The sequence below is a fragment of the Entelurus aequoreus genome, linkage group LG02, assembly GCF_033978785.1.
Source record: "Entelurus aequoreus isolate RoL-2023_Sb linkage group LG02, RoL_Eaeq_v1.1, whole genome shotgun sequence".
Classification (NCBI taxonomy): domain Eukaryota; kingdom Metazoa; phylum Chordata; class Actinopteri; order Syngnathiformes; family Syngnathidae; genus Entelurus; species Entelurus aequoreus.
In genome coordinates this window covers 64,378,439-64,406,149 of record NC_084732.1, presented here as the reverse complement: position 1 = coordinate 64,406,149, position 27,711 = coordinate 64,378,439, and the positions used below count along the sequence as shown (strand labels likewise).

At 40.5% G+C, this 27,711-nt stretch overlaps 1 protein-coding gene across 2 annotated transcripts; it reads left to right on the top strand.

Annotated features, from left to right (window-relative positions):
• On the top strand, window positions 1–25,380 carry LOC133637851 (spindle assembly abnormal protein 6 homolog). 2 transcript variants are annotated; one of them, XM_062030522.1, is made up of 18 exons: window positions 1–147; window positions 3,436–3,496; window positions 5,648–5,727; window positions 5,806–5,910; window positions 6,062–6,230; window positions 11,592–11,669; window positions 14,927–15,046; window positions 16,037–16,216; window positions 16,592–16,765; window positions 17,696–17,785; window positions 19,272–19,472; window positions 21,538–21,598; window positions 21,781–21,887; window positions 22,016–22,080; window positions 22,166–22,251; window positions 22,336–22,402; window positions 22,488–22,607; window positions 23,867–25,380. In XM_062030522.1, exons 1-17 carry the CDS (start codon window positions 11–13, stop codon window positions 22,603–22,605), a joined length of 1,899 nt encoding a protein of 632 aa, XP_061886506.1. In that variant the 5' UTR covers window positions 1–10; the 3' UTR covers window positions 22,606–22,607; window positions 23,867–25,380. The 2 variants fall into 2 exon arrangements, with proteins under 2 accessions (XP_061886506.1, XP_061886505.1); XM_062030521.1 differs by lacking the exon at window positions 23,867–25,380 and adding an exon at window positions 22,648–22,783 and having other exon boundaries at window positions 22,488–22,573.
• The last annotated feature ends 2,331 nt before the right edge of the window (window positions 25,381–27,711 follow it).

The following is a 27,711-nucleotide window of genomic DNA, read 5'->3' as shown; positions in this document are numbered from 1 at the left end:
CTTAAGCTGGATGCCAACCGCTGTTAAACAGGAAGAAGTAGAAGAAGATGTAGAAGGAGGAAAAATGAATCTAATGGCGGGAAAGATGGAGAAGATTTTCGCTGAAGTTGTTGAAGTCTGCGTCAGGTGCAGAGACTGCGAAGAAAGGTAGGATTGCTGACATTAAACACAGAAGTAACCGTAAAGTGACCGACTGACTGCACTGAGCCTAGTCTATAAAATCCACTACACCTCCCTGATACCGAAGTACATGTCAAACTACTTCCTTAACGTAAATGACCGCCATAACCACAACACCAGGGGGAACTCCACTAACCACGTTAAACCCAGATTCCGATCTAACAAAGGTCTTAACTCATTCTCTTCTATGCCACATCAATGTGGAATGCGCTCCCAACAGGTATAAAAGAAAGGGCATCTCTATCCTCCTTCAAAACCGCAATAAAAGTTCACCTCCAGGCAGCTACAACCCTAAACCAACTCCCTCCCCCGGATTGCTAATCTCTCTCTCTCTCTCTCTCTCTCTCTCTCTCTCTCTCTCTCTCTCTCTCTCTCTCTCTCTCTCTCTCTCTCTCTCTCTCTCTCTCTCTAACTCCCCCCCCCTCCCCCCCGTCCACTACTTGCTGTCCATACCCTCCACACCCCTGATTGTAAATAATTCAATGTGATTATCTTGTATGATGATAGTATATATCTGTATCATGTAAAGTCTCAATCAATCAATGACATATTTATTAGTTTCGTCCCATGCTCGCTCCTAATGAAGTGTGTTGACATGCTAAGCAAGTTCGCTGGACTGTTGTATCCACAGTTTGTATTTTAACATCAACAACTGTTGTTCATCTTGTCGTATGCCTCGGCTTCTAGTTCACTCTTTTAATCATGTACTACTTTACACTGATTGTAAAATGTCTAAATCAGAGTCTTTAAATTTTCAACCACTAGCTTGAATTGGCGGCTGGTTGCATCAGCTCTTTGATCTTTTATGTTCTTTAATGTTTCCCTCTTGTTTTTAACATATTTTTTTGGGCTTTTCAATCTACATTACGTTTTTATTACTAGATCAAACAAAGTCTAACCGATCTTCTGGTTGCTCGCCACTTTATTGTTGGGGCTCGGTTGGTAGAGTGGCCGTGCCAGCAACTTGAGGGTTCCAGGTTCGATCCCCGCTTCCGCCATCCTAGTCACTGCTGTTGTGTCCTTGGGCAAGACACTTTACCCACCTGCTCCCAGTGCCACCCCCACTGCTTTAAATGTAACTTAGATATTGGGTTTCACTATGTAAAAGCGCTTTGAGTCACTAGAGAAAAGCGCTATATAAATACTTCACCTTTAAAGGATCAAGTAATATACGCCTAAACTCTTTGTGAAACTGTTCAATTCAAACATTAAACCTCCATTTAATGACAAATTACCAACAAAACAGCACAAAGTGATATGCTTCCTAATTGAAGTGAAGTGAATTATATTTATATAGCGCTTTTCTCTAGTGACTGAAAGCGCTTTTACATAGTGACAACCCAATATCTAAGTTACATTTAAAGCAGTGTGGGTGACACTGGGAGCAGGTGGGTAAAGTGTCTTGCCCAAGGACACAACGGCAGTGATTAGGATGGCGGAAGCGGGAATCGAACCTGGAACCTTCCAGTTGCTGGCAGCGCCACTCTACCAACCAAGCTATATCGCCCCAAAAAATAAAGTGGGAAGCTTGGTTAGACTTTGTTTGATATCACAATGAGAACATAATGTAGATTGAAAAGCCCACAAAAATATGTTAAAAACAAGGGGGAAACATTAAAGAACATAAAAGATCAAAGAGCTGATGCAACCAGCCGCCAATACAGCTACTGGTTGAATCCAATCCACTTTATTTATTTATTTACAAAGTGCTGCACAACAATATTAAAAACAATATTCAAATATTATCCTTAGCTCCACCAATGACTGGTTGAAGACTCCTGATTTAGACATTTTACAATCAGTGTAAAGTAGTACATCTGTACTGCTGTACACTGACTTTTCATTTCCATGGTATTGTCTCTTGAGAAGATGCACTGTGATCAAAATAGTGGGCTGAAAGCTAGTGGGCAGCTGAGGACGGAGTCAGCTCTCTTATTTGGGTCTTTTACGTGCACTATATGTATCAAATATTGCTTATTTGTTTTTTGTTTTTCCTTGTTTTACTTTTTGTAGCTGTATGTAGAAATGGTACACTAAAGTATCAGTTATGTTCCTTGTACTCTTTAATGTTTCCCTCTTGTTTTCATGTGAATTTACTGACTCAGACACGTATCAAATACCAACTATCACCATGGTTTGGACTTTTTGTATCTGCACTGCAACCACATAATTTGCCCATTGTGGGATCAATCAGTCAGTCAAAGTTTGCTCAAATAGCTATTAGTCACAAATGTCTCAAAGGGCTGCACAAGCCACAACGACATCCCTATTCTCTGCTCAGATCCCACATCAGGGCAAGAAAAAACTCAACCCAATGGGAACAACGTGAAACCCTGGGAGGGACCGCAGATGTGGGGGTACCGCCCCTTCGGTGACCGATTGGAAACGGTTAATAATGTGAGAGTCCAGTCCATAGTGGATCTAACATAATAGTGTGAGAGTCCAGTCCATAGTGGATCTAACATAATAGTGTGAGAGTCCAGTCCATAGTGGATCCAACATAATAGTGTGAGAGTCCAGTCCACAGTGGATCTAACATAATAGTGAGAGTCCAGTCCAAAGTGGATCTAACATAATAGTGAGAGTCCAGTCCATAGTGGGGCCAGCAGGAGATCATCTTGAGTGGAGACAGGTCAGCAGCGCAGAGACGTCACCAACTGATGCACAGATGAGTGGTCCATCTTAGGTCCCAACTTGGAACAGCTAGCGCGTCCTCCGTGGAGGCTGAGCCGTGGTCACCTGATAACCTCTCCATGCAGGAGGGGGCCAGAGCAGAAAAGAGACGCAGATCAACTGGTCCAAAAGGGTGGTCTATTTAAAGGCTAGAGTATACAAATGAGTTTGAAGATGGGACTTAAATGCTTCTACTGAGGTAGCATCTCTAACTGTTACTGCTAGAACATTCCAGAGTATTGGAGCCCGAACATAAAACTAGAACTAGAACTAAAGCTGGCAGACTTTTTATAGGGGCTCTGGGAATCACTAATAAGCCAGAGTTCTTTGAACACAGACTTCTGGCCGGGACATATGGTACAATACAATCAGCAAGATAGGATGGAGCTAGACCCTTTAGTATTTTATACCTGAGTAGTAAAACTTTAAAGTTGCATCATTAGCCAGTGCAGGTGAGCCAGTATAGGCGTAATATGATCAATAAATAAATTATATTCTTAATGACATGTATGGAATGTGTTCACTTTTGTTATTATACTGTTTCTACCGTCTTATTCTTCACGTTGTGTATTCTTCTTGCAGAAAAGCACAGCTCCGCATCTCCGTTGAGCTTCAGAAACAGCAAAGTCCAGTTCACAAACGAGTGAGTATGGAATCTTGTAGAAAAACAACTTTGTGTGGGGAAGGTCTTGAACAACAGCCTTCCAAGATGTTCACCGTATCACTACTACAAAGAAAGTACAGGACACACAAAGCATGGTGGAATAAGGCGGCAAGAATGGACCACAGGCCAAATAGCGATTTTAACCCATGTGGTGTACAGGGGGAAGATGACGCAAAGATGTATTCGTTGAATTTGTATAACTGACCATGACACATTTGGAAGATATGACTACAAAAGATTAAAAGTAAAACCAATGTGTTTAGAACTATAAATGAGTTTTTTTATATTGCTTTTTTATCTTTGTAAAAAAAAAAAAAGAGCCACTAACAATGGTTAAAAGTGGGGCAGGGGCCACGGTAGGAGTGTTCAAACTTTGGCCCGGGGTCCTTTTCGGCCCACAGCTGGGTTTTTTTATTGACTTTTGACTAGTGATTTAACGATAACCGGTTATAATGATGAACGTGGTAAAAGTCAGACTGTTAGTATTACCATTTTAAAATAAAATGATTAAGCAACTGTGATTGATAACTGAAGTTTGATAAACTCGTACTGACTGATGCCAGCTCGCTAGCTTAAATGCTAACATGAAAACAAGAGACATGAATGTCTTTCCCCATTAGACAATGACATTGTGTACATTGAGCCTACGGTCTGTGCTCACTTAAACCAGAGTGATCTTCTATAATGGGAGGGAAACGAGTCGAGGACCACTGAACAGTAGGACGCCCGGCAGAAATAAATAATAACAGATTTTTTTACGCACTTAATAAAAACAATAAAAACGTAGCCATTTAAAAAAAAATCAAATACTAAGACTAGAGACTTTAGTGAAGCATAATATTTGAGTCTTCTTTTTATTCGTTGACTAAAATGTCAGTAAATGTTGTCATGTTTTAGTCATTGTGTATTTGTTTTGATTAGTTATCTTCTTATTTTTGTCAGGGTAAAATATGTCATTGACGATAACTGAGATGGAAATAATTAGTATCATAGACTTGAATGGAAACCGAAAGAGTTCGCCGCAGTGGCGGTGCGGTTATGTATCCTGTTGAAATCCAAGGTTCGGCACCTCACGGTCCGATTCAGGGTGCTAACATTCAATTATTAAATGATTGTCACGATTATCGGTGCATCTTTTGTCCCATTCAGGGTTTCTAAGAACAAGGTTGGCTGTGTTTTCACCATTCCATTAAATGAACTGCAATTGCAAGGCAGGGTAGTGAGTGTCTTTTCTCTTTTTTAAAGCTTTTATTGACATGTGTTTTTGGTTTTTATCATAAGTGTTTATGTACTCTTAGTTCAACCAATCAAAAATGGATATAGCATATTTTACCGCTTTGTGGATTGTTTTAATCTTGCTGTTTTTCTGCCATGGTGGCAATGCAGTGCAGCAAATGAGAACCATGAGCTAAGTCCTGTATGTTGTTATCTTTGTAATAAGTCCCTACAGACTCAACATGTCCCTGAGCTTTGGAGATATGCTGTGGTAGTTCCTGTCCCCAAAACCAACACACCAAAAATTTTAAATGAGTTTAGACCAGTGGCTTTGACCTCCGTTGTTACGAAGATATTAGAGAAGATGGTCAGGACTGAGATTTTAAAACAAACTCAAAGAGAATTAGATCCTCTGCAGTTTGCATATTGAGCCCACAGAGGGCTGGAGGATGCCACTGTAACTCTTTTAGATATGCTTTTAAAACATTTGGACACAAATGGTACTATTTTGTGATCTTGGAAATGTTTATGATGCTTGTTATGTGGTAGGTCTTTGTATTGCATATCTAAGATGTTACTTTCTCTCTATGTTTAAATGGATGTCCTGATCTTGCTGGCTGCAAAACAAGTTTACTTTCGGGTACTAGTACAGTAAACTAACCTAAATAAAGTAAACAAACCTCCAATAGATATTCATTGTCACGTATCGCATCGAAGAATCAATGTATCGGCACACTCTAAGATTAAATAAGATCTGCTTCTTCACACTCCTTTTCGGACATGTTGAATTCTGTAAATGTAATTCTGTGATGTTCCTTAAAGTAACTTTTTAAGTATGTCCCAAAAGAAACATAGCATATTGTACTGTATCTTAACTGAGGGTCAACTTTTCTCTCTGCTCTTTGCGTCCATCAGGATCTTCTTGTGAGGTTGACGGATGACGTGGATCCATGTTTTCTCTACAGCCTCCACATTTCAGAGGAAGATTTTCAAAGGTTTGTGTCAGAAGTCGTTCTTTCCACTAATAAACGTGTTGCCTTTTTTGACGTTTTTTCTTTCGTCTAATTGCACAGTTTAAAAGTGCAGCAGAGAATTCGGTTGGAATTCACATCGTTTCCCGACATGCTCATTGAGTATTTTAATGAATGTCGGTCCGAGCAGAAGTCCAGCCATCCCAGGTAGGAATGTAAATAAATAAAGGTGTACATGTCAGGTATCCTCCTCCTCCTAATGTGAACTTTAGGTTGCATGCGGTTAATGTCTTATCGTGAAAATACACAGCATGCACAATAAATTCCGACATGTGTTTGTTGGGTTTTTGGGCTGCAGGTTCCAGCTGCTTCTTTCTTGTGACTCTGCCTCACTCCAAGGCCCCGCCAACTTCAGTGTGGTGGAGAGATGTTCCTATCAAGACACGGACCGCCTGACCCTGAGGCTCAAGCTAGGCTCAGACAGAGAAGTCAATGAGTATCTGGCTGCGTCTCTGACATCTCTCAAGGTTGGTGTGCTCCAAAACTGATGCGTATACAAATATACAGTAGTACCTCAACTTACAAGTTTGATTGGTTCTGTGGCGGAGCTCTCAACTCAAAGCACTTGTATTTTAAACCAGCGTCAGCCATTGAAGTCAATTAAAATAGAGTATTTAATTGGAAACGCACAACATGTTTTGCGTTCGAAATATGTGAAGAGCAGTGTGGTTAAAAGGTCGGAATCGGGTAAAAAAAAAAAAAAGGCGCATCATTTTGAGAATTTGGGGCATTGTAAAACAATGACTGTCCATTCATTTGAGTGGGAATTTCTTAGAAATTTGGGAATTTCGAGATAAACGGGTATTTTTGAAATAATAAGTAATACAACAATTGTCCTGGATCAGTGTTTTTCAACCTTTTTTGAGCCAAGGCACATTTTTTTCATTAAAAAAATACGGAGGCACACCACCAGCAGAAAAGGTTAAAAAATGAAACTCCACCAGGTTGTCGTGCCTTATTTTGAGTTTGTTGTGGATTCCTGTGTGTCGTGCTTTAGTTCCTGTCTTGCGCTGTTATTTTGGTGACCTTTCCTGTTTTGTTGGTGTTCTCCTGTCGCAGCTTCATGCCTTCCTTTGAGTGCTATTGCCCGCACCTGCTTTGTTTTCGCAATCAAGACTATTTAAGTTGTGCGTACGCTATCCTTCTTTGTGTGGACATTGTTGATTGTCATGATATGTACGGGATGTGCTTTGTGGACGCCGTCTTTGCTTCACACGCTGTAAGTTTTTGCTGTCGTCCAGCATTCTGTGTTTGTTGACTTTGTAGCCAGTTCAGTTGTACTTTGGTTTTACATAGCCATTCCTATGCTTCAGTGCCTTTTCCTAGCGGGACTTGCCTTTTGTTATTTTTTTGGTTTAAGCGTTACCTACCTTTTTACCTGCACGCTGTCTCCCGCTGTGCTCTGCATATTGGGATCACGACAAAGCATCCTTGACGCGTTCCGACTTCTACAAAGCAAACCTGCGGCCACCTACTGATATGGAGTATTACAATATTACCCTGCCAAGCTCTACACAGCACAGGCAATAGACAACGGCACATTATTATGATTATTGATTTGCAAAAAATATTTTTTGGACCAATTAGGTGAAGTTGCATAATTTCCCACGGCACACCAGACAATATCTGACGGCACAGTGCCGCGGCACAGTGGTTGAAAATCACTGTCCTAGATGATATGATGAATGGGTGGTTGTTGGAATTTTTGAAAACGGTTGATAAATGTTGATGTAGTAACAGTTTAAATTTGAATGGGTATTTCAGGAAAATCGGGAATTTGTACGAAAAGAAAAACTGTAGTTTTGTTGTCCCAATCAAGAAGAAAGTTTTGAAGGATGAATGGTCAAAAATGGTTGAAAAATGTGGACTGTGAAAGCTTTCCAGGAAGAGGTAAAAATAGGGCTTTGGGAAAACCCGAGAAATCCTGGAATTTTTTTTAACTTGGTAGCAGTAGTTTGATCGGAAAGGTCAGTCTGCACTCCACCTGAGCTTAGAACATCTGGAAGGAAAGGACACACGTGCGGATGTTGTTCCTGGCCTTCAGCTCAGCATTCAACACCATCATCCCGCAGCACTTGGTGAGCAAACTGGCCCCCCTTGGATTCAGTACCCCCCTATGCAACTGGCTGCTTGACTTCCTCACAGACAGACCCCAATCTGTGAGAGTGGGCAACAACACCTCCAGTGCCATCTCCCTGAGCACCAGCTCCCCCCAGGGCTGCGTCCTGAGTCCGCTGCTGTTCACGTTGATGACCCATGACTGCTGCGCTAGGTCCACTACCAACCACATTGTGAAGTATGCGGACGACACGACAGTAGTGGGCCTCATCCGTGACAACAACGACATGGACTACAGGGAAGAGGTGAAACATCTGGTTGACTGGTGCAGAACCAACAACCTGGTCCTGAATGTCAACAAGACCAAGGAGATCATCGTTGACTTCAGGAAGCACCGGTCCAGCCACGCTCCACTCTTCATCAACGGCACAGCGGTGGAGATAGTAAGCAGCACCAAGTTCCTGGAGGTGCAGATAACTGACAATATAACCTGGTCCCTACACACCGGAGCTCTTGTAAAAAGAGCTCAGCAGCGCATGCACTTTTTGCGTCGGATGAAAAGAGCACAGCTCCCTCTCCCCATTCTCACCACATTTTACAGAGGCACTATAGAGAGCCTGCTGACCAACAGCATCTCTGTCTGGACTGGAGCCTGCAATGCTTCAGACTGGAAGTCTCTCCAGAGAGTGGTGAGGACGGCGGAAAAGATCATCAAGACTCCTCTTCCTCCTATCCAGGAGATCGCAAAAAGTCGCTGCCTGACCAGGGCTCAGAAAATCTGCAAAGACTCCTCCCACCCCCACCAAGGACTGTTTTCACTGCTGGACTCTAGAAAGAGGTTCCGCAGCCTCCGAAGCAGAACCTCCAGGTTCTGTAACAGCTTCTTCCCTCAAGTCTCTTGAACGCATCATAATTAAATGATCCCCTCAACTCCCCCCAAAATGGATTAACTCGCTGGAATAAAAAAGACAATATAACATACATCCATAAACATGGACGCATGTGGAAAAGTGCAATATATTTATCTGTACAGTAACCTATTTATTTATTCATATATGCACCTTATTGCTTTTTTATCCTGCACTACCATGAGCTTATGTAACAAAATTTCGTTCTTATCTGTGCTGTAAAGTTCAAATTTGAATGACAATATAAAGGAAGTCTAAGTGGAGTGTGTGGATTGTGGAACGGTTGAAATCGGCTGAGAAATGTGGAAATTGTGCAAGTTCGAAAAATGGCCCATTCATTTTCTTTGAGAAAAATTACCCGGAAAACCGTGAATTCTGGGTAATCAACAATTTTTTTTATTTTTTTTTGGGGCAGTTCACGATTACCGGTCGAGCCGAACGTTTCGATACTCGTATGGTTCCGATCGGATGCAAACTGTGTGCTGTGGAGCGTGCCAAAGTGCTTGTCATTAACACAAAAAGTATTAAAACAAGCTAACTAGGAACATGTAGAAAAGAATATAAGTCATTTATTAGACGGGAACAAACATCATATTAGAGCAACATGGGGCATCCTGAATAGTATTATTAAAAATGGCACTAAGAAAGGTCACCCTCAAAACTTTATAGACGAAAACATAAAAAATGACAACATGAACGAAGCGGTGGAACACTTTAATGACTACTCTGTAAATATAGGAACCTATTTACAGTTAAGGATTTGAAAAACCGGGTCAGTTAGGTACCTAAATGACACAATAAATAGAAGTGTTCCTAAATAATGTGACAAAAGAGGAAATAATCAAAATTGTAAAGAAATGTAAGTAAGACTTCAACAGACTGTCACGGATGAAATATGAAAGTAATAAAATGGGTTATTGAAGGAATTTTCGAACCTTTAACGTATGGCAATAAAGAACGAGAGAAGAACATATATTTTAGTAATTGCTATGAAGTAGAAAAGGGGTAGGATAAGGATTGCAAAGGGGTGGAAAGTTTCCGGTAAATTTCCGGAAATTTACCACGGGAAGTTAAACTCGGGAAGTTTGGAAATTTGGACCATTTTTTGATTATTGAAAGTTGAACACCGTCCATCTTATTGTGTAGAATAAGATGAGAAGCTTGTAAAACACTAATGCAATGCCACACACAGATATAAATAGTCAGCTAAACAATTGGAGTAGTCTTTAAAAATATTTGACTGATGGACAAATGAATAGAAATAGGCTAGATGAATAAATGAACACTCAATCATGCTAAATCAAACTATAAGCTACATTCTTGTATGACAACAGAATGGCTAGCAGAACAGAAGGCAGAGGAAACTACACCTTTTGATTTAGTATTTGCTAGTTGAACTTTACACATCACAAAAAAGGTAAATTCGGATCGCTGACGTTGTTAGCATAAATTAATGGGATTTAACATAGAGAAAATTAGCATGACGGCTAACGGAGAAATATTTTCGGTTCTTTATGAGACTGTGGTGGTACATAAACCTAGCTAGCTAGAGATATTGGTCCCAAAATCATTTAACAAGTACAGGAACAGCTAGCTAGCTTGAGTGGAAGTCCGCTGGAGTAGTCTACAGTCATACAGTAACAAGCAATTACACCTCTATTCAACTTGAATACCATAGATCAAATATATTTACCCCAGTAATATCATCAACACTTACCTGACTGGATGAAGTCCTTGGGCTCAAATACTAGTGTGGCCTCAATAGCCCTGCTGTAGTGTGTAGCATGCTGGGAATTATCTGGGCATGTGATGGAAGAATGCACTGCACATGTGATGGAGGAATGTACAGTGCAGGGTTGAAATTCGACTGAATTTGCATTAAATCAGGTTGTTTTAGCTAATAATCATGCTGCAAGATGTAGCATGTTGCATTCAATGTTTATTCCCGTTAATTCCCATATATTCCTGTTAATTCCCATGGAAAGTTTCCAACTTTGAATTTTCCTGGAATTTTGCAACCCTAGGTAGGATTAAATAAATAAGCTTAGCTTCTTCCTACTCCTTTTTGGACATGTTGTAAAGAAAAAAAATTAAAGTATGTGATGTATAATATTGAAACTGTATACATGTTCGAAATAAACTTCAGCCAAACTAAACAATGAGTCATGTCAACCTCTAGCTATAAACTATTTTGTTTGGCTGTTATGGGTTCACTGTGACATTTGTTAAACCAACTCATGGTGGTTATGCTTGTATCTCAAATGTTTGCTTGCATCCCAATTAGCCAAGAGACAGCTCTTATCTCAAAACAAAACACTAATTAAGTTGGGGTTGTCTTCAAGGGGCTTTTTGTCAAACTTCCAATGTATTTTATATCCTGCCCTCTTACGGCTTTGTGCACTTAATGACGTCCATACGTAGCACATGCACACACATTAGCTTTAGGTGTTGTTAGCCATTAATAGCAATTTGAATAGCTAGTGTTCGCTGTCATTGAACGTATATTCTATCATAACATGACTGCAAGTTGTTTGTGTGCACGCGCTCCCTGCGTGTATGTGCTGACGAGACCGGGTGAGTGACTGCCGTGAACACCAATCATCAATCGGGATGAGAAAATTTTTTTAATACATAAACTTTGTCATTTTGAAAAATAGACAACTGTCAAACAAATGTGTATTGTATCTGTATTGTACGTGCTATCAATAAAAGGACAGCATTGTAAGGGTCTGCCTTTATTAGGAAACTACCCACACACAAAGAAACCAGCTCAATAAAGACAGTCAGCAGCACCAAAGCTAGTCTAAAACCGTCCTAAAATATGTTTGTCTAAATAACGTGGACATGACTTCTCTGTTTCAGTTGGGAAAACTAAGCCTGGAGGAGAAACTCCAAAGAACTGAAGAGGATCTGTCCAGGCGGCTGAAACATGCTCAGCAGGTGTTTGTTTATGACAAATTATTGACACAGTTCTTTCATTGGGTATTCCTATAGCCTTTGCCATGGGGTCCAATAGGGATGTCCGATAATATTGGGCTGCCGATATTATCGGCCGATAAATGCTTAAAAATATAATATCGGAGATTATCGGTATCGGTTTCGTTATTGTCGGTATCGGTTTTTAAAAGTAAAATGTATGACGTTTTAAACGCCGCTGTGTACACGGACGTAGGGAGAGGTACAGAGAGACAATAAACCTTTAAGGCACTTCCTTTACGTGCATGCCATCCCAGTCACGTAATATCTACCGGCTTTACTCATTACGAATTGATGCAAGACATTAGGGGTGTGGGAAAAAAATAGATTCGAATTCGAATCGCGATTCTCACGTTGTGCGATTCAGAACAAAACAAAACAATACACAGCAATACCATAACAATGCTATCCAATTCCAAAACCAAACCCGACCCAGCAACACTCAGAACTGCAATAAACAGAGCAATTGAGAGGAGACACAAACACGACACAGAACAAAACAAAATTAGTGAAACAAAAATGAATATTATCAACAACAGTATCAATATTAGTTACAATTTCAACATAGCAGTGATTAAAAATCCCTCATTGACATTATCGTTAGACATTTATAACAAATAAAAAAAATTAACAATAGTCTCACAGTGGCTTACACTTGCATCGCATCTCATAAGCTTGACTGTAACACACTGTGTCCAATATTTTCACAAAGATAAAATAAGTCATATTTTTGGTTCATTTAATAGTTAAAACAAATTTACATTATTGCAATCAGTTGATAAAACATTGTCCTTTACAATTATAAAAGCTTTTTACAAAAATCTACTACTATGCTTGCATGTCAGCAGACTGGGGTAGAGCCTGCTGAAATCCTATGTAATGAATGAATAGAGAATCGTTTTGAATCGGGGAAAAAAATCGTTTTTGAATCGAGAATCGTGTTGAATTGGGAAAAAAAATCGATTTTGAATCGAATCGTGACCCCAATAATCGATATTGAATCGAATCGTAGGACACCCAAAGATTCACAGCCCTACAAGACATACTTGGTCAACAGCCATACAGGTCACACTGAGGGTCTGACATAACATTGTGAAAGTCCAGTCCACAGTGGATCCAACACATCAGCGGGAGTCCAGTCCACAGCGGGGCCAACAGGAAACCATCCCGAGCGGAGACGGGTCAGCAGCGCAGAGATGTCCCCAACCGATGCACAGGCTAGTGGTCCACCCGGGGTCCCGACTCTGGACAGCCAGCACTTCATCCATGGCCACCGGACCTATGCAACTCCCCCTCGCAAGGGACAGGGGAGAAGAGGAGAGAAGAAAAGAAACGGCAGATCAACTGGTCTAAAAAAGGGGGGGTCTATTTAAAGGCTAGATTATACAAATGAGTTTTAAGATGGGACTTAAATGCTTCTACTGAGGTAGCATCTCTGTTACCGGGAGGGCATTCCAGAGTACTGGAGCCCGAATAGAAAACGCTCTATAGCCCGCAGACTTTTTTTTGGCTCTGGGAATCACTAATAAGCCGGAGTTCTTTGAACGCAGATTTCTTGTCGGGACATATGGTACAATACAATCGGCGAGATAGGCTGGAGCTAAACCGTGTAATATTTTATACGTAAGTAGTAAAACCTTAAAGTCGCATCTTAAGTGCACAGGAAGCCAGTGCAAGTGAGCCAGTATAGGCGTAATATGATCAAACTTTCTTGTTTTTGTCAAAAGCCTTGCAGCCGCATTTTGTACCAACTGTAATCTTTTAATGCTAGACATAGGGAGGCCCGAAAATAATACGTTACAGTAATCGAGACGAGACGTAACGAACGCATGAATAATGATCTCAGCGTCGCTAGTGGACAAGATGGAACAAATTTTAGCGATATTACGGAGATGAAAGAAGGCCGTTTTAGTAACACTCTTAATGTGTGACTCAAACGAGAGAGTTGGGTCAAAGATAATACCCAGATTCTTTACCGAGTCTCCTTGTTTAATTGTTTGGTTGTCAAATGTTAAGGTGGTATTATTAAATAGATGTTGGTGTCTAGCAGGACCGATAATCAGCATTTCCGTTTTCTTAGCGTTGAGTTGCATAAAGTTAGCGGACATCCATTGTTTAATTTCATTAAGACACGCCTCCAGCTGACTACAGTCCGGCGTGTTGGTCAGCTTTAGGGGCATGTAGAGTTGGGTGTCATCAGCATAACAGTGAAAGCTAACACCGTACTTGCGTATGATGTCACCCAGCGGCAGCATGTAAATACTAAAGAGTGCAGGGCCAAGAACCGAACCCTGGGGAACTCCGCACGTTACCTTGACATAGTCCGAGGTCACATTGTTATGGGAGACGCACTGCATCCTGTCAGTAAGATAAGAGTTAAACCAAGACAAGGCTAAGTCTGACATACCAATACGTGTTTTGATACGCTCTAAGAAAATATTATGATCGACGGTATCGAAAGCGGCGCTAAGATCAAGATAGATAGATAGTACTATATTGATTCCTTCAGCAGAGTTCCCTCAGGAAAATTAAAATTCCAGCAGCAGTGTACAGAATTGAGATCGAATTTAAAAAGTAAATAATGGGGGTATAAATGAAAACAGAATAGAAAAATATTGCAATAAGAATAAAAATAAAAAGCAACAATGAGAATAAGAATATAACAAGAGAAACTAGGCAGTAGTGACCATGTTATGAAAAAGTATTGCACTGTTATTGTTTTGAGGCATGTTAAAAAAAAATAAAAAAAATGCACTTTGTGACTTCAATAATAAATATGGCAGTGCCGTGTTGGCATTTTTTTCCATAACTTGAGTTGATTTATTTTGGAAAACCTTGTTACATTGTTTAATGCATCCAGCGGGGCATCACAACAAAATTAGGCATAATAATGTGTTAATTCCACCACTGTATATATCGGTATCGCTTGATATCTGTATCTGTAATTAAGAGTTGGACAATATCGGAATATCGAATATCAGTAAAAAAGCCATTATCGGACATCTCTAGGGTCCAATGTGTGGTCCTGTAATAATAATTTCATTATTAATGATATACAAATCACACTAATTTGCCTTGTTGCCTGTAACACAAAGCTGAGATGTTTTATTCAAATAGTTTAGCACATACGGACATACAATCCATTAGTTTTAGCATCTTTAATGTACAAAATGCATCAAAGTTTAAGTCGTTTTTGTGTTTATTTTACAAATGTCCATCAGACTCTGTCAGAAAAGACCAGAGAGTTGGACGAGCTGCATTCGGAATGTAATCTTCAGACCAACTTGCTGTCCAGCCGTCACTCACAGCAGCTGCAATCCGAGAAGGAGAAGGTGGCGGAGGTAAGACCCCTCCCACCTCTCAAAATGCCTTCCAAATGTGTTAGAGCAGTGTTTTTAAACCACTGTGCCGCGGCACACTAGTGGGCCATGAGATACAGTCTGGTGTGCCGTGGGAGATTATGTAAGTTCACCTATTTGGGGTAAAAATATTTTTTGCAAACAAGTAATTATAGTCTGCAAATGATGTGTTGTTGTTGAGTGTCGGTGCTGTCTAGAACTCGGCAGCGTAACAATATTATACTCTTCAATATCAGTAGGTAGCTAATTGCTTTGTTGATGTCGGAACATGGTTTGTTGTGATCCCAATATGCAGATGACAGTGGGAGGCAGCGTGCAGGTAAAAATGTATCTAATGCTAAAACCAAAACTAAGCATAAGGTGAGTGCCCCTAAGAAAAGGCATTGAAGCTTAGGGAACAAAACTAAACCTGAACTGGCTACTAAGTAAACATAAACAGAATGCTGGACGACAGCAAAGACTTACAGCGTGTTGAGCAAAGATGGCGTCCATAAAGTACATCCGAACATGACATGACAATCAACAATGTCCCCACAAAGAAGGATAGCAACAACTGAAATATTCTTGATTACTAAACCAAAGCAGATGCGGGGAATATCGCTCAAAGGAAGACATGAAACTGCTACAGGAAAATACCAACAAAACAGGAAAAGTCACCAAAATAGGAGCGCAAGACAAGTAGTAAAACACTACACACAGGAAAACACCAAAAAACTCAAAAAGAGGTGATGTGACAGGTGGTGACAGTACATCTACTTTGAGACAAGAGCTATAGTGATGCATGCTTGGTTATGCTTTAAAGTCATACCCAACAATTGCGACAACGACTTTTTACTGTCAACTGAGTTTTGTTTTTTAATGATTTCTGCTGGTGGTGTGCCTCCACATTTTTTCAACGCAAAACATGTGCCTTGGCTCAAAAAAGGTTGAAAAACACTGGATGCGAGTAACGAAGCGTGAGTTCTCCTGCAGATACAGAGCCGACTAGAGAAGCAGAAGCAGGAGCTGAGCCACAAGCTGGAGAGCGATCACCAGCAGTTTCAAACACGCCTGGCAGAACTGGAGAAATCCTGCCAGGACCTGACGCAAGGGAGGTACAAAAACGAGTCGGCCATCAACGAGCTCAAATGCAAGCTGACGGGTGCCAAGCAGGTACGGACTACAATAATGAGTGCCAAGCAGGTACGGACTACAATAATGGGTGCCAAGCAGGTACGGACTACAATAATGGCGCATGCTCTTCTGTTCTTTGTGATCACTGGAACTATCACATGTTTCAGTAGAGCGCAGACTTCAGAGTATGTTGGTAGTTCTTTAAAATGCACTGAAATCTAACTGCATGGAACAGGACTGTGGAATCTCCAAAATAAAATCAGGGTTTAAGAAACAAGATTGCCCATCAATATTGTCTTTTATTTAGTGAGATTATAATTTTTTACCACTTTCGAATACCGTGAACTGGTCTATTTGAAAAACTGTGAGGTTACAAATGGTGATGAGGTAATCAGGGAGGTATGTTGTGTGCAGTATTGTCGGCACTTCAAGCAGCGGGTGGCGTCTCTGGAGAAGGAGAACCACTCTCTCCACACAACCCTCCACGAGAAGGAGCGTCTGGCCAACCAGCTCCAGATGAGGGTGGGCGATCTGGAGCAGCAGGTGGTCCATACCAGTGAGGCGCTCGAGGCCACCAAGCAGCAGAAGGCAAGTACTCACACCATTATCCATAAACAATGTGAAAATTGAGAAGGTGTCTGAAATCAGATTTCTTGGGGTCATCTTAGATGAAAATTTTACATGGAAAGCTCATATATTGCATGTGAAAAATAAGCGTATTTATTTTGAACAAGGTTAAATACAGTTTCCCGTATAACACAATGACTTAACTTATTTCAGTTATTGTGCAGAAATATGGGGAAATACATATCACAGCAACATAATGCCTTTATTTCTTTCACAGAAAAGAGTAATTCCTATTAATTTTTACAGTAAGATACAGAGACCACACAAATCCACTCTTCATTAGGTCAGGATTATTACAACTAAAAGACATTGTAGAATTGTATACTCTATTAGTGATGTTCAAAGCTAGAAATAAAGTTCTTCCGAAGGACTTACAAAAGTTATTTGTGTTCACGTCTGAAGATGAGAACCACAGAAGGCCGTATGACTTTAAACATCCAAGAGTGAAACAAATGTGCTTGTCTGTTGCTGGTGTGAAAGCATAGAATTCTCTAGACAAAGACTTAAAACGTTTCAAGAATATCTTTGAATTTAAAAAGAGTTACAAAAAGAGACATCTGGAATTATATCAAAATGATTTTTGATTTTGATTGGACGTGTCATTGTGAAAATGCTTAAAGGAAAATTAAAAGTATGTTGGAGTGGGGTGTTGGTGGAGGGAACAGTTATAAAGTCATCTAAAAAAAATTGTGTTAATAAGGGTGCAGATAAATATAAGAATATTCTTCTTCCATCTGCTCCTTTCTGATCATGGAAATGTATAAGAAACAAAAGACAATGAAAGTGTCAACTGTACGTGGCTTGTATATATGCATTTTCATGAAAGGAATAAAAAGAAATGATGATGATTAGTAAATATAACAATTTTTAATAAACGTTTATGTTGTACAGGAGTATGTAGAAGAAAAAGCAGAAACTAAAGAACGTAAAATCCAGAAACTTGAGGAGGAGGTGACATCTTTGACATACGACGTGGAAAAGGTTTGAGTTGATGAATTATTTTTCCATGTGAAGAAGAATATGTGTATTAAGTGAACATGCTGTAGAAATACAACAATGTAATTAGGCTGTTTTAATTGGCGCACTTCCATGCTTATCCTTTAGCGTGCATAAGTATGTTCACTCTGGGAAGTATGGCAAAATGCAGTGCACTGTCAGATGTTGCACTTAAAGGGGTACTGCACTTTTTTTTGGAATTTTTTCTATCGTTCAGTCATTTTGTTAATGCATTCTAAATATTGAGTAAATGTAAATAAAAGTCTGCTTACAGTGGAGCCAATTGGATCTCCACTATTCCGCCCATAAAATCCGATAAATAACCATTCAAAAAGCGCCAACAATTCTCCGTATACACTTCGTGACTTGAATATTACCGGTAACCAAGTATTAGTGATATTATTATTAAATGCGCTAACGCGGACAAACTATTTATAGCGGCGCCATGATCACTTCCAGATGTGCCTATGTTTACATCATCGTGTAGTCTGCTGTTTCCTCCTTCCCTGCTCCCTGTAAATTTATTGTAGATCATGCATCTCACCTGGAAAGTAGATGGCTGAGAATATAATCCGACAGGCATATGTAAGCAGACTTTTGATCGCATTTATTTAATGTTTAGAATTCTTTTTTTTAAAATCCATCCGTCATCATGTCTTTCATTCGATTTTTTTTATTTAGCCTTTATTTAACCAGGTAAAATCCCATTGAGCTCAAAGATCTCTTTTCCAAGGGAGACCTGGCCAAGAGGGCAGCAGCAAGGCTACATTAAAAACAGTAAACAACACATAAAACATCAAATTTACAACATTAAAACTTGCTAACATAACACATGTGCATACAGACAAGGTAGACTGCAATCCTTTCACAGAAGCTTTAAACTCATTTAATGTAACAAGGGTTTGAAGTTGAAGATTGGATTGTAGATTATACCAAGCCTTCGGTGCTGAAAACCTAAATGCTTTCTTGCCCAGTTCAGTTCTTACTGTGGGGACGACAAATTGCAGAACATTCATTGAACGAAGATTGTGACTTCCTTGTTTCTTTGTTAAAAGACAAGACAGATAAGATGGAGTGATACCCAGAATGATTGTGAACGATAGGTAAAATTACAAAAAAAAGGGCAGTTCCCCTTTAACACACCTCAGAAGGTGAGTGGAAAGATGGACACTTACCTTCAATACTCGCCGTCTTGGCCACGTAGCAGAAGGGGAAGGACAAACTCCAGTGGTTGCAATTCACCAATAAAAAGAAGAAGAGGAACCATACAAATATTGCAATCGTTTTTTTTGTATGAGCGCAACGACAACAATGGATTTGGCACAGCACTGCACTATCAATACTCGAGTAAACAGTGTATATAGTATACATGTTGAAGTGTACTGACAGAAAAATTTCATTTGAGACAGCCTTAGTCTCAGTAAGTCACTGATAGTGATTGCAGCATGGTGAACTGTGCTCCTCTTCTCAGGGCTACCAGATCATCAATAAGTTTGTGGATGATGAGCAAAAGTATAGACATGAGGTGCGAACTCTGGTGGTCAAACTCCATAACATGGACATTGCGCTGAAGGACCGGCAGAAGATCCTCCAGGAGACCCAGGCCAAACTTGAGCACACTGAAAAAGACCTCCATGAGACTCAGCAGCAGCTCTCCAGCAAGGACCAGCAGGTGCGTGCTGGTGTGTCTTTGCAACATATTCCAGTCTTGATGCTGTGTCTCAATTCCACCACATCCGTACTTAGATTTAGTCTTTAGAGTGCATTCACACCGAGGAGTACGGAAAAAGACAGTGCACGTTCAGTATCTGGATCCTGCACTCATAATGTTGATTGCTGGACACTTCCCACCCTCAATAGTCACCATTTTGGCTATGTAGCGGGAGGGATGGGACTGCCAAACAAAAAGCAACTAGGTAATCAGCTGCTCAATTGAAAGGGGAAAGGATACAGATGAGACTATGGCTGGGCTTTATGACCCAAAATTCATATTAGACTTAGACAAACTTTTTTGATCCACATGTCTTCCTTCACTTGTTATTTTCACAGTTTCATGCATTTATCTGTGTGTATAAAATTCGCAAATCGAATTGCAATTTTGAGAGAAAAATCTCAAATTACTTTTTTTCCTCAAAATCAATCAGCCCTATAACCAATTAATTTCAATCAATGTAAAATCAAGAAGTGGGGGACAAAAGTAGGAATATATTTAATGGCAACAACGCTGGTGATAATGCTCTGTTGCAATGCATTATTGAAAAGAAAGAAGAAAATGTGGGTAAATATTGCTATTAGAGATGGGTACAGTTCACATTTCAACCAATACAGTACCAATTCCCGGTACCTGGGAATCGATGCCGGTACTCAACGGTACCAATTTTCTGTACTTTTGTGTGGGTTAATAGATGTTAATTGTTTTTGTAATAAAATCTAATTTTTTATTGCAACATTTAAAAATGAGCTAAACATGATACCTGCTATACAGTTTTGTTGTACCTTCAGCATACTACTAGTGAGGGTCATTTTGTACTCCCTCGTCCCAGGAAGAATGCTTTGCGGAAATCTTTTATTTATAGATCTGTATCGCTCTGGAATAACCTGCCTCCAATTCTCACCGGCATTGAAAGTAAACAGGTTTTTAAAAGGAAAGTAATATTTGATCTGAGTCTGTAAATTAGTTTGCTTGTTGATGATTTTTGTTTGGTTTTGTATTGTGTAGTTATATTTATATGGCAATTAATATTCTGTGACGGTAAATTTTTTGCTTGTTTGCTTGTTGATGCTTTTATTTGTTTCTGTATTGTGTAGTTATAATTATATGCTTTTACTTGTAATTGTATTGAGTTTCTGGACCCCAGGAAGACTAGTGGGTTGTTGTGGCAACAAGCTAACGGGGATCCTTAATAAAAATCAAATCAAATACTATCATTTGCAATTATATTAAACTGTGATGACTGTTGCAGGTCCAATAGGGCAGTAGTGTATAGTTTGTTGTTTCTTTGTTTTTTGTTGCGCCCAAAAAATGGTAATACTGTAAGTATTGTACTTATTAAGCACCACCTGTTTGATTGTAACGTGCATCTTAGTTGTATCTTTCATTAACAAATTTGGAGGTGTTGAAATCACCATGTAAAATCACTAATGCTAATCAGTAGCAAGTTAATAGCAAAGCCAAGGTATATTAACATAATTCTAAGGCATTTTTAGAAAAGTGGAGTCTCTACATTGGCATATTTTTTGAGTCTATTTCTTTGTTGGCATTGAAAATTGCAACATTACCTGGAGGAGGTTTGGCTGAATCTGCTCTCAGTGCTGCTGGAGTGATTGCCGAAGTGAGTCAACCCACGTACTGTAGGAGTGGCGATGCCAAAAAAAGTACCGGAGTCGGTACCCATCCCTAATTGCTGTGGTGCACAATAGTAACTCTAGTATTATTATGTATTTTACAATGTACTGCTTTTTGAGACACTTGTGATTTAGGGCTATATAAATAAACATTGATTGATTGATTGATTGCTTTTATATTTCCTGTATTTTATATTATTACTTTGAACTGTTTTATATTTTAATTTTTTATCATGTAAAGCGTCTTTGAGTACCGAGAAGAGCGCTATACCAAATAAAATGTATTATTATTATTATAATGGATTTGGGACCACCCGACCATGTCAAACTCTGTGCTCTCAGGAACTTTTTAAGTGCACTGGTATATTGAGACACAGCCTGTGTGTTGGCAGGTTGAAAAGCTTCAAAAGCAGCTGAATGAAAACGAAGACTTGCTGCAAACCAAAGAGAACGGTGAGGACATTTGTCCATCCAATCTTTCTTCCTCAGCAACATGACCTCCATGAAGGTCTCTCACTTTACTTTTAAGAAGTAAATGCTTCATGTGAACTCTTTCCTTAGACTGTGCAGGTGCACCTAAAGAAGTTTTATTAGTCTCAGTGTTCTTACGTTGTGTCCATGTCTTGTCTTGTCAGTCATCAGTTGGCTCAACAGGCAGCTAATTGAGAAGCCGATTGCAGAGATGCCACACCTTCCAGAACCTTTGGAGAGTGCGTCTGCGCTGTCGTCCGCTGGACTACGGGTGAGGGTGTCGCCCTCTTCGTGTTGTTCTTCCTTTTTCACTTGAGCCACACACACACACGAACACACACACACACACACACACACACACACACACACACACACTGACAGGTCACCATCTTTTTCCAGATGCAATTTTATCCTCAAACCTCCAAAGCGGCGTCCTCTGACCTAGGTGCAGTTCTTAAACACACGTGAGTTGTGGCGTCTTCCTGCTCCCACCTCAAGTCTACAATAAATATCAATGAATTAAAGCATGTGCTCTCTGGACACCTTTAGACAATCTGCAGGTCTGGACCCCAAATATTTCAGGCGATCGGACAGCATTCCAGTCAACGGCCTTCCAGCCAGTCTGCCTCCCAGAGGTGACGTCACGTCACATGCAAAGTCTTCTTGATGGTGAGAAGGTGTCATTTTGTCACTTTCATTGACTTGATCTTTCTTCTTAGAGTCCCCACCTGAACGGAACACAGCACCTGTGCCATCAACATATTTCCCTTCCGTTCCTAAGCACACGTGAGTTGTGGCGTCTTCCTGCTCCCACCTCAAGTCTACAATAAATATCAATGAGTTAAAGCATGTGCTCTCTGGACACCTTTAGACAATCTGCAGGTCTGGACCCCAAATATTTCAGGCGATCGGACAGCATTCCAGTCTACGGTCTTCCAGCCAGTCAGCTTCCCAGAGGTGACGTCACATCACATGCAAAGTCTTCTTGATGGTGATTTTGTCACTTTCATTGACTTGATCTTTCTTCTTAGAGTCCCCACCTGAACGGAACACAGCACCTGTGCCATCATCATATTTCCCTTCCTAAACTTTATTTATTTATTTTAATTCAACTGTCATTGTTCCTGTGTTCTGTATGTTAACTTTAATAAACAACAAATTACTTAATTTTGCTGTCATAGTGATCAAGAATCACAGAGGGTTCATTTTTTATTTTAATGATTGTTTATAATGCTCGTGGCAGTCATGTGACCATCAACTGGTGAGCCTTTTAACTTAATTCTGTTTCTTACATCCAATCATGCACTAGCCTGGCTGCTAGTCTGTTAATGACACTTGTTCTTTTAAAGGGGAACTGCACTTTTTTGGAATTTTGACCATCATTCACAATCCTTATGAAAGACATGACGACGTACAATACAGTACAGTATAGTACAGTACAGTAATATGGCAATCTGAAAGGTTTGAAACAGTAGCCTATAGGCATACCTTGGTAAAATGTCTTCTCTTTAGTTTTGGGCGTACATTAGTCTGCTAAGCATGCTCTACCTATTTTCACCAGTATAACCATTGCTAGCGTTGGTTGTAGTTGGTTTTAGTCTTTGTTTTCTGATAGTACTAACAATAACCATGTGATTGTTGTGATATTGTACGCAGGCATGACCTACTTCTTCCTGAAAATAGCCTAATTTCTGTGTAAAATGTGTTGGTTAGAGATTTGTTATTGACAAAACGCTTGTCTATTCAGCACCTCAACCCCTAGTAAGAGGCAGTGGAAGTTTGAAGTTCCTTGGAGTAGTCCAGTCCATCCAGCTGGATTTGGCTGCGTATCTGCCAACCTCAGTCAGGGAGAGAGGGAAGGGACTACAGAATTTTGACCCTGATTGCAGTACCATTTCTGGCCACATAATTACATATGGCTCCTTTAAATGTAGGTTTGATGAAGCAAGCTACTTTGCTGTTTAGCTTGTAGTATAGCTTGCTACAATTCTCTGGAGAGAGCTTAGCTACATTTAATCAAGAGTAACTTGTAGCTTAGCTTACTACATTTTCCAAGTAGCTTGCCCGTCACTGACTCTGCGTCTGCTCGTTTTACCAGCAATGTGACCAGGGCGTGCAGTCATGTCCTTAAAAAAAATAGTATAGGTATTTTTCAGAAGCAGTATATTACCATTTTTAATTCATTAGTATTAATTAGTACAACCCTGTCCGGAATTTATGGTAATTGTTGATTTTCCTTCTGTGTTCGAGTTGAATGATCCGACGTCTGGTGAGCCTGATAAAGCACCCGAGGAGGACGTGTTGGAGCTCCGAGAGGTGCAAAGCTCCACTCAGAGAACGGTCAAACGAGTCACATGTTTGCAGATCCGGGATCTACCCACACATCGGACGAGTTTAGGGCCAGAAGAAGAGAGAGGTTCTGGAATTCCAATCTTTTTATTGACTCGCCATGTGCTGCGATAACAATGGCGCACTTTAAACTGCCCCATGCTGCGGCAGTTGTACGGCGAGAGGGAAGGGACAAATCTGGTGGAGAGCCGGATCAGTGTTGGTCAGCTGAGAACTGCAGGCGGCCGCTTCAGGACTTTGGTGGAAGGACGACCCGCACTGGGGCTCCACCTCGCCAGGCCCGAGGGCGGTAGAGTCCTACCACGCAGTTTGTGTGATTATGATCAAATTATGAACGCACCTTTAAAGTGTGCACTTACTTTGGCTGGGAATAATTCACACTGTGGCGATCAAACTCCACACTGTGGCGATCAAACTCCATTCTTGGAAGAATAGGATGTTGAGCAAACGGCGTGTTGCTGTAAGACAAAAATCAGAGAAGATTCCATGACGAGACAAAAAGATGCTTTAGCATAATAGCACTAGCATGTTTGGGCACTGGAACTTACATCTCTATGGGGGCAGCGAGGCGTGCAGGCCTCCGGGGCGATGCGGGAGTCTTTGGGACAGTTTGTCTCAACCAGGATGAACTTGGGGTAGGTCACCATGCCGACAGATGGGATGTACTGCGTCAGGATAGAAGCCTGTGTTAAACGCCTCTCGCCGCAGTCGGTGCACGCAAAGAGGAAGTACTCACCCCGCTCAGCACATGTCCAACTTCTAGCAGAGCAAAGTAATGCTGGTTGTTGGACTCCTGGTTGTATTTCTGCACCGCCTCCTGGACCGCTTTCACTGCGACGGGGTCGTTAAGCGGTCGCATGCGAGGGCAGTCAGGACTAGGGTTGGGTATCGAGTATCGATTGGAACCGGAACTAACTTTCAGATTCTCCCGGAATCGTTCAAAAGTTTAAATTTCGATTCCTAGTTTCGATACCAGTCCGCCGACCGGAAAAAAATATGTCCGCCGAACCGGAGGAAGAAGCCGCTGAACACCAACGAAGAAGCGCCCACCGCCGGAAGTGTTAGCATAGCCGAGCGAGTCAGTCAAGCTCAAGCATGGATAGCGGGCGTCGGCGGTCGAAAGTGTGGCTTTACTTTACAAAAAAAAATTAAATAACCGCGAAATAACAGAGCTCCATGTCCATCAAGAAACGAGTGGAGAGAGAGCTGCAGATGTACCAGGACTTTCCACCGATACTTATGTCTGACGACCCTGCTGCATGGTGGTGGTCCGGTGGAACCAACAAAAGACTTATCCTTTGCTGTCAGATCTCGCTTTCTCCTATTTATGCGTTCAAGCTTCTTCCACCCCCAGCGAACGTGTATTTTCCACAGCAAGAGACACTATCTGTCCAGAACGCTCACGCATCCTGCCTGAGAAGGCGGATATGGTCATTTTCCTAAACAAGAACTGTCTCTGATTTTATCCTGTACCTGCTGCTAATCTGGACTGGGTTTTGCAAGTTGTTTCTTATTGTTTATTTTCTTTTCTGCACCAGGTTAGCCCATCAGTGGGAGCACGGTAACATTTTTAAGTACCTGCAGCATCATACACTTGTGTGTGTAAATGTGTTTTCATGAGGTTTCCTGCAGCATCATACACTTATGTGTAAATGTGTTTTCATGAGGTTTCCTGCAGCATCATACACTTATGTGTAAATGTATTTTCATGAGGTTTCCTGCAGCATCATACACTTGTGTAAATGTGTTTTCATGAGGTTTTCAAAAATAAAGCTCTCTTGAGGAAATTGTACCCCTGGGAAAATGTATTCATAATTTATAATATTTATATTCAAGTTCATAGATTTGATATTTATATTATAGTTGAAAACAGCCCTGTGAGGAATTTATAGTAAAGTTCATAAAAATAACTTTAAACTTAAACTTTAGAATTAAAATTGATGGAGAATGTCAGACTATTTCATTCAGAAAGACTGTAGGTTAACTAGCTCATTTAAAATATCCTAAACTTTTTTTTGACCCTGCCTCTTAAAAGAATCTGAATCGAGAATCGTCAGGAATCGGAATCGAAACAAAGAATCGGAATCGTTCGAATTCAAACGATACCCAACCCTAGTCAGGACACATCATCATGTCGTCACTGGAATGTGCTGCACACAAAACTCAGATCAATACCAAAAAAAAATATCGATGACAAAAGCCAAAAGCAGTGAAGTTGTCACGTTGTGTAAATGGTAGATAAAAAGAGAATACAACAAATCCTTTTCAACTTATATTCAATTGAATAGACTGCAAAGACAAGATATTTCATGTTCACACTGAGAAACTGTTATTTTTTGCAAATAATCATAATCTTAGAATTTAATGGCAGCAACACATTGCAAAAAAGGCATTTTTACCAGTGTGTTACATGGCCTTTCCTTTTAACAACACTCAGTAAAGGTTTGGGAACTGAGAAGTGGAATTAGTTCCCATTCTTGCTTGATGTACAGCTTAAGTTGTTTAACAGTCTCCCTTCTCATACTTTAGGCTTCATATTGCACCACACATTTTCAATGGGAGACAGGTCTGGAGTACGGCCAGGCCAGTCTAGTACCCGCATTCTTTTACTATGAAGCCACGCTGTTGTAACACGTGGCTTGGCATTGTCTTGCTGAAATAAGCAGGGGCGTCCATGAAAAAGACATTGCTTTGATGGCAACATATGTTGCTCCAAAAGCTGTATGTACCTTTCAGCATTAATGGTGCCTTCACAGATGTGTAAGTTACCCATGCCTTGGCCACTAATACACCCCCATTACACATGCTGCCTTTTACACTTTGCGCCTATAACAATCCGGATGGTTCTTTTCCTATTTGTTCTGGAGGACACAACGTCCACAGTTTCCAAAAACAATTGAAATGTGAACTCGTCAGACCACAGAACACTTTTCCACTTTGCATCAGTCCATCTTGGATGAGCTCAGGCCCAGCGAAGCCGGCGGCGTTTCTGGTTGTTGTTGATAAATGGCTTTGGCTTTGCATAGTAGAGTTTTAACTTGCATATACAGATGTAGCGACAAACTGTAGTTACTGACAGTGGTTTTCTGAAGTGTTCCTGAGCCATGTGGTGATATCCTTACACTGATGTTGCTTTTTGATGCATACCGCCTGAGGGATCGAAGGTCACGGGCATTGCCGCTTACGTGCAGGGATTTCTCCAGATTCTCTGAACGTTTTGATGATATTACAGACCATAGATGGTGAAATCCCTAAATTCCTTGCAATAGCTCGTTGTTGTTCTTAAACTGTTGGACAATTTGCTCACTCATTTGTTGACAAAATGGTGACCCTCGCACCGTCCTTGTTTGTGAATGACTGAGCATTTCATGGAAGCTGCTTTTATACCCAATCATGGCACCCACCTGTTCCCAATTAGCCTGTTCACCTGTGGGATGTTCCAAATAAGTGTTTGATGAGCATTCCTCAACTTTCTCACTCTTTTTTGCCACTTGTGCCAGGTTTTTTGAAACATGTTGTAGGCATCAAATTCCAAATGAGCTAATATTTGGAAAAAATAACAAAAGTTTCTCAGTGTGAACGTTAAATATCTTGTCTGATGTTTCTGGATTCTGAGTCATGGGAAAGGCAAAATAATTGTCAAAGGATCTGCGAGAAAAGGTAATTGAACTGCATAAAACAGGAAAGGGGTATAAAAAAATATCCAAGGAATTGAGAATGCCAATCAGCACGTGTTCAAACGCTGA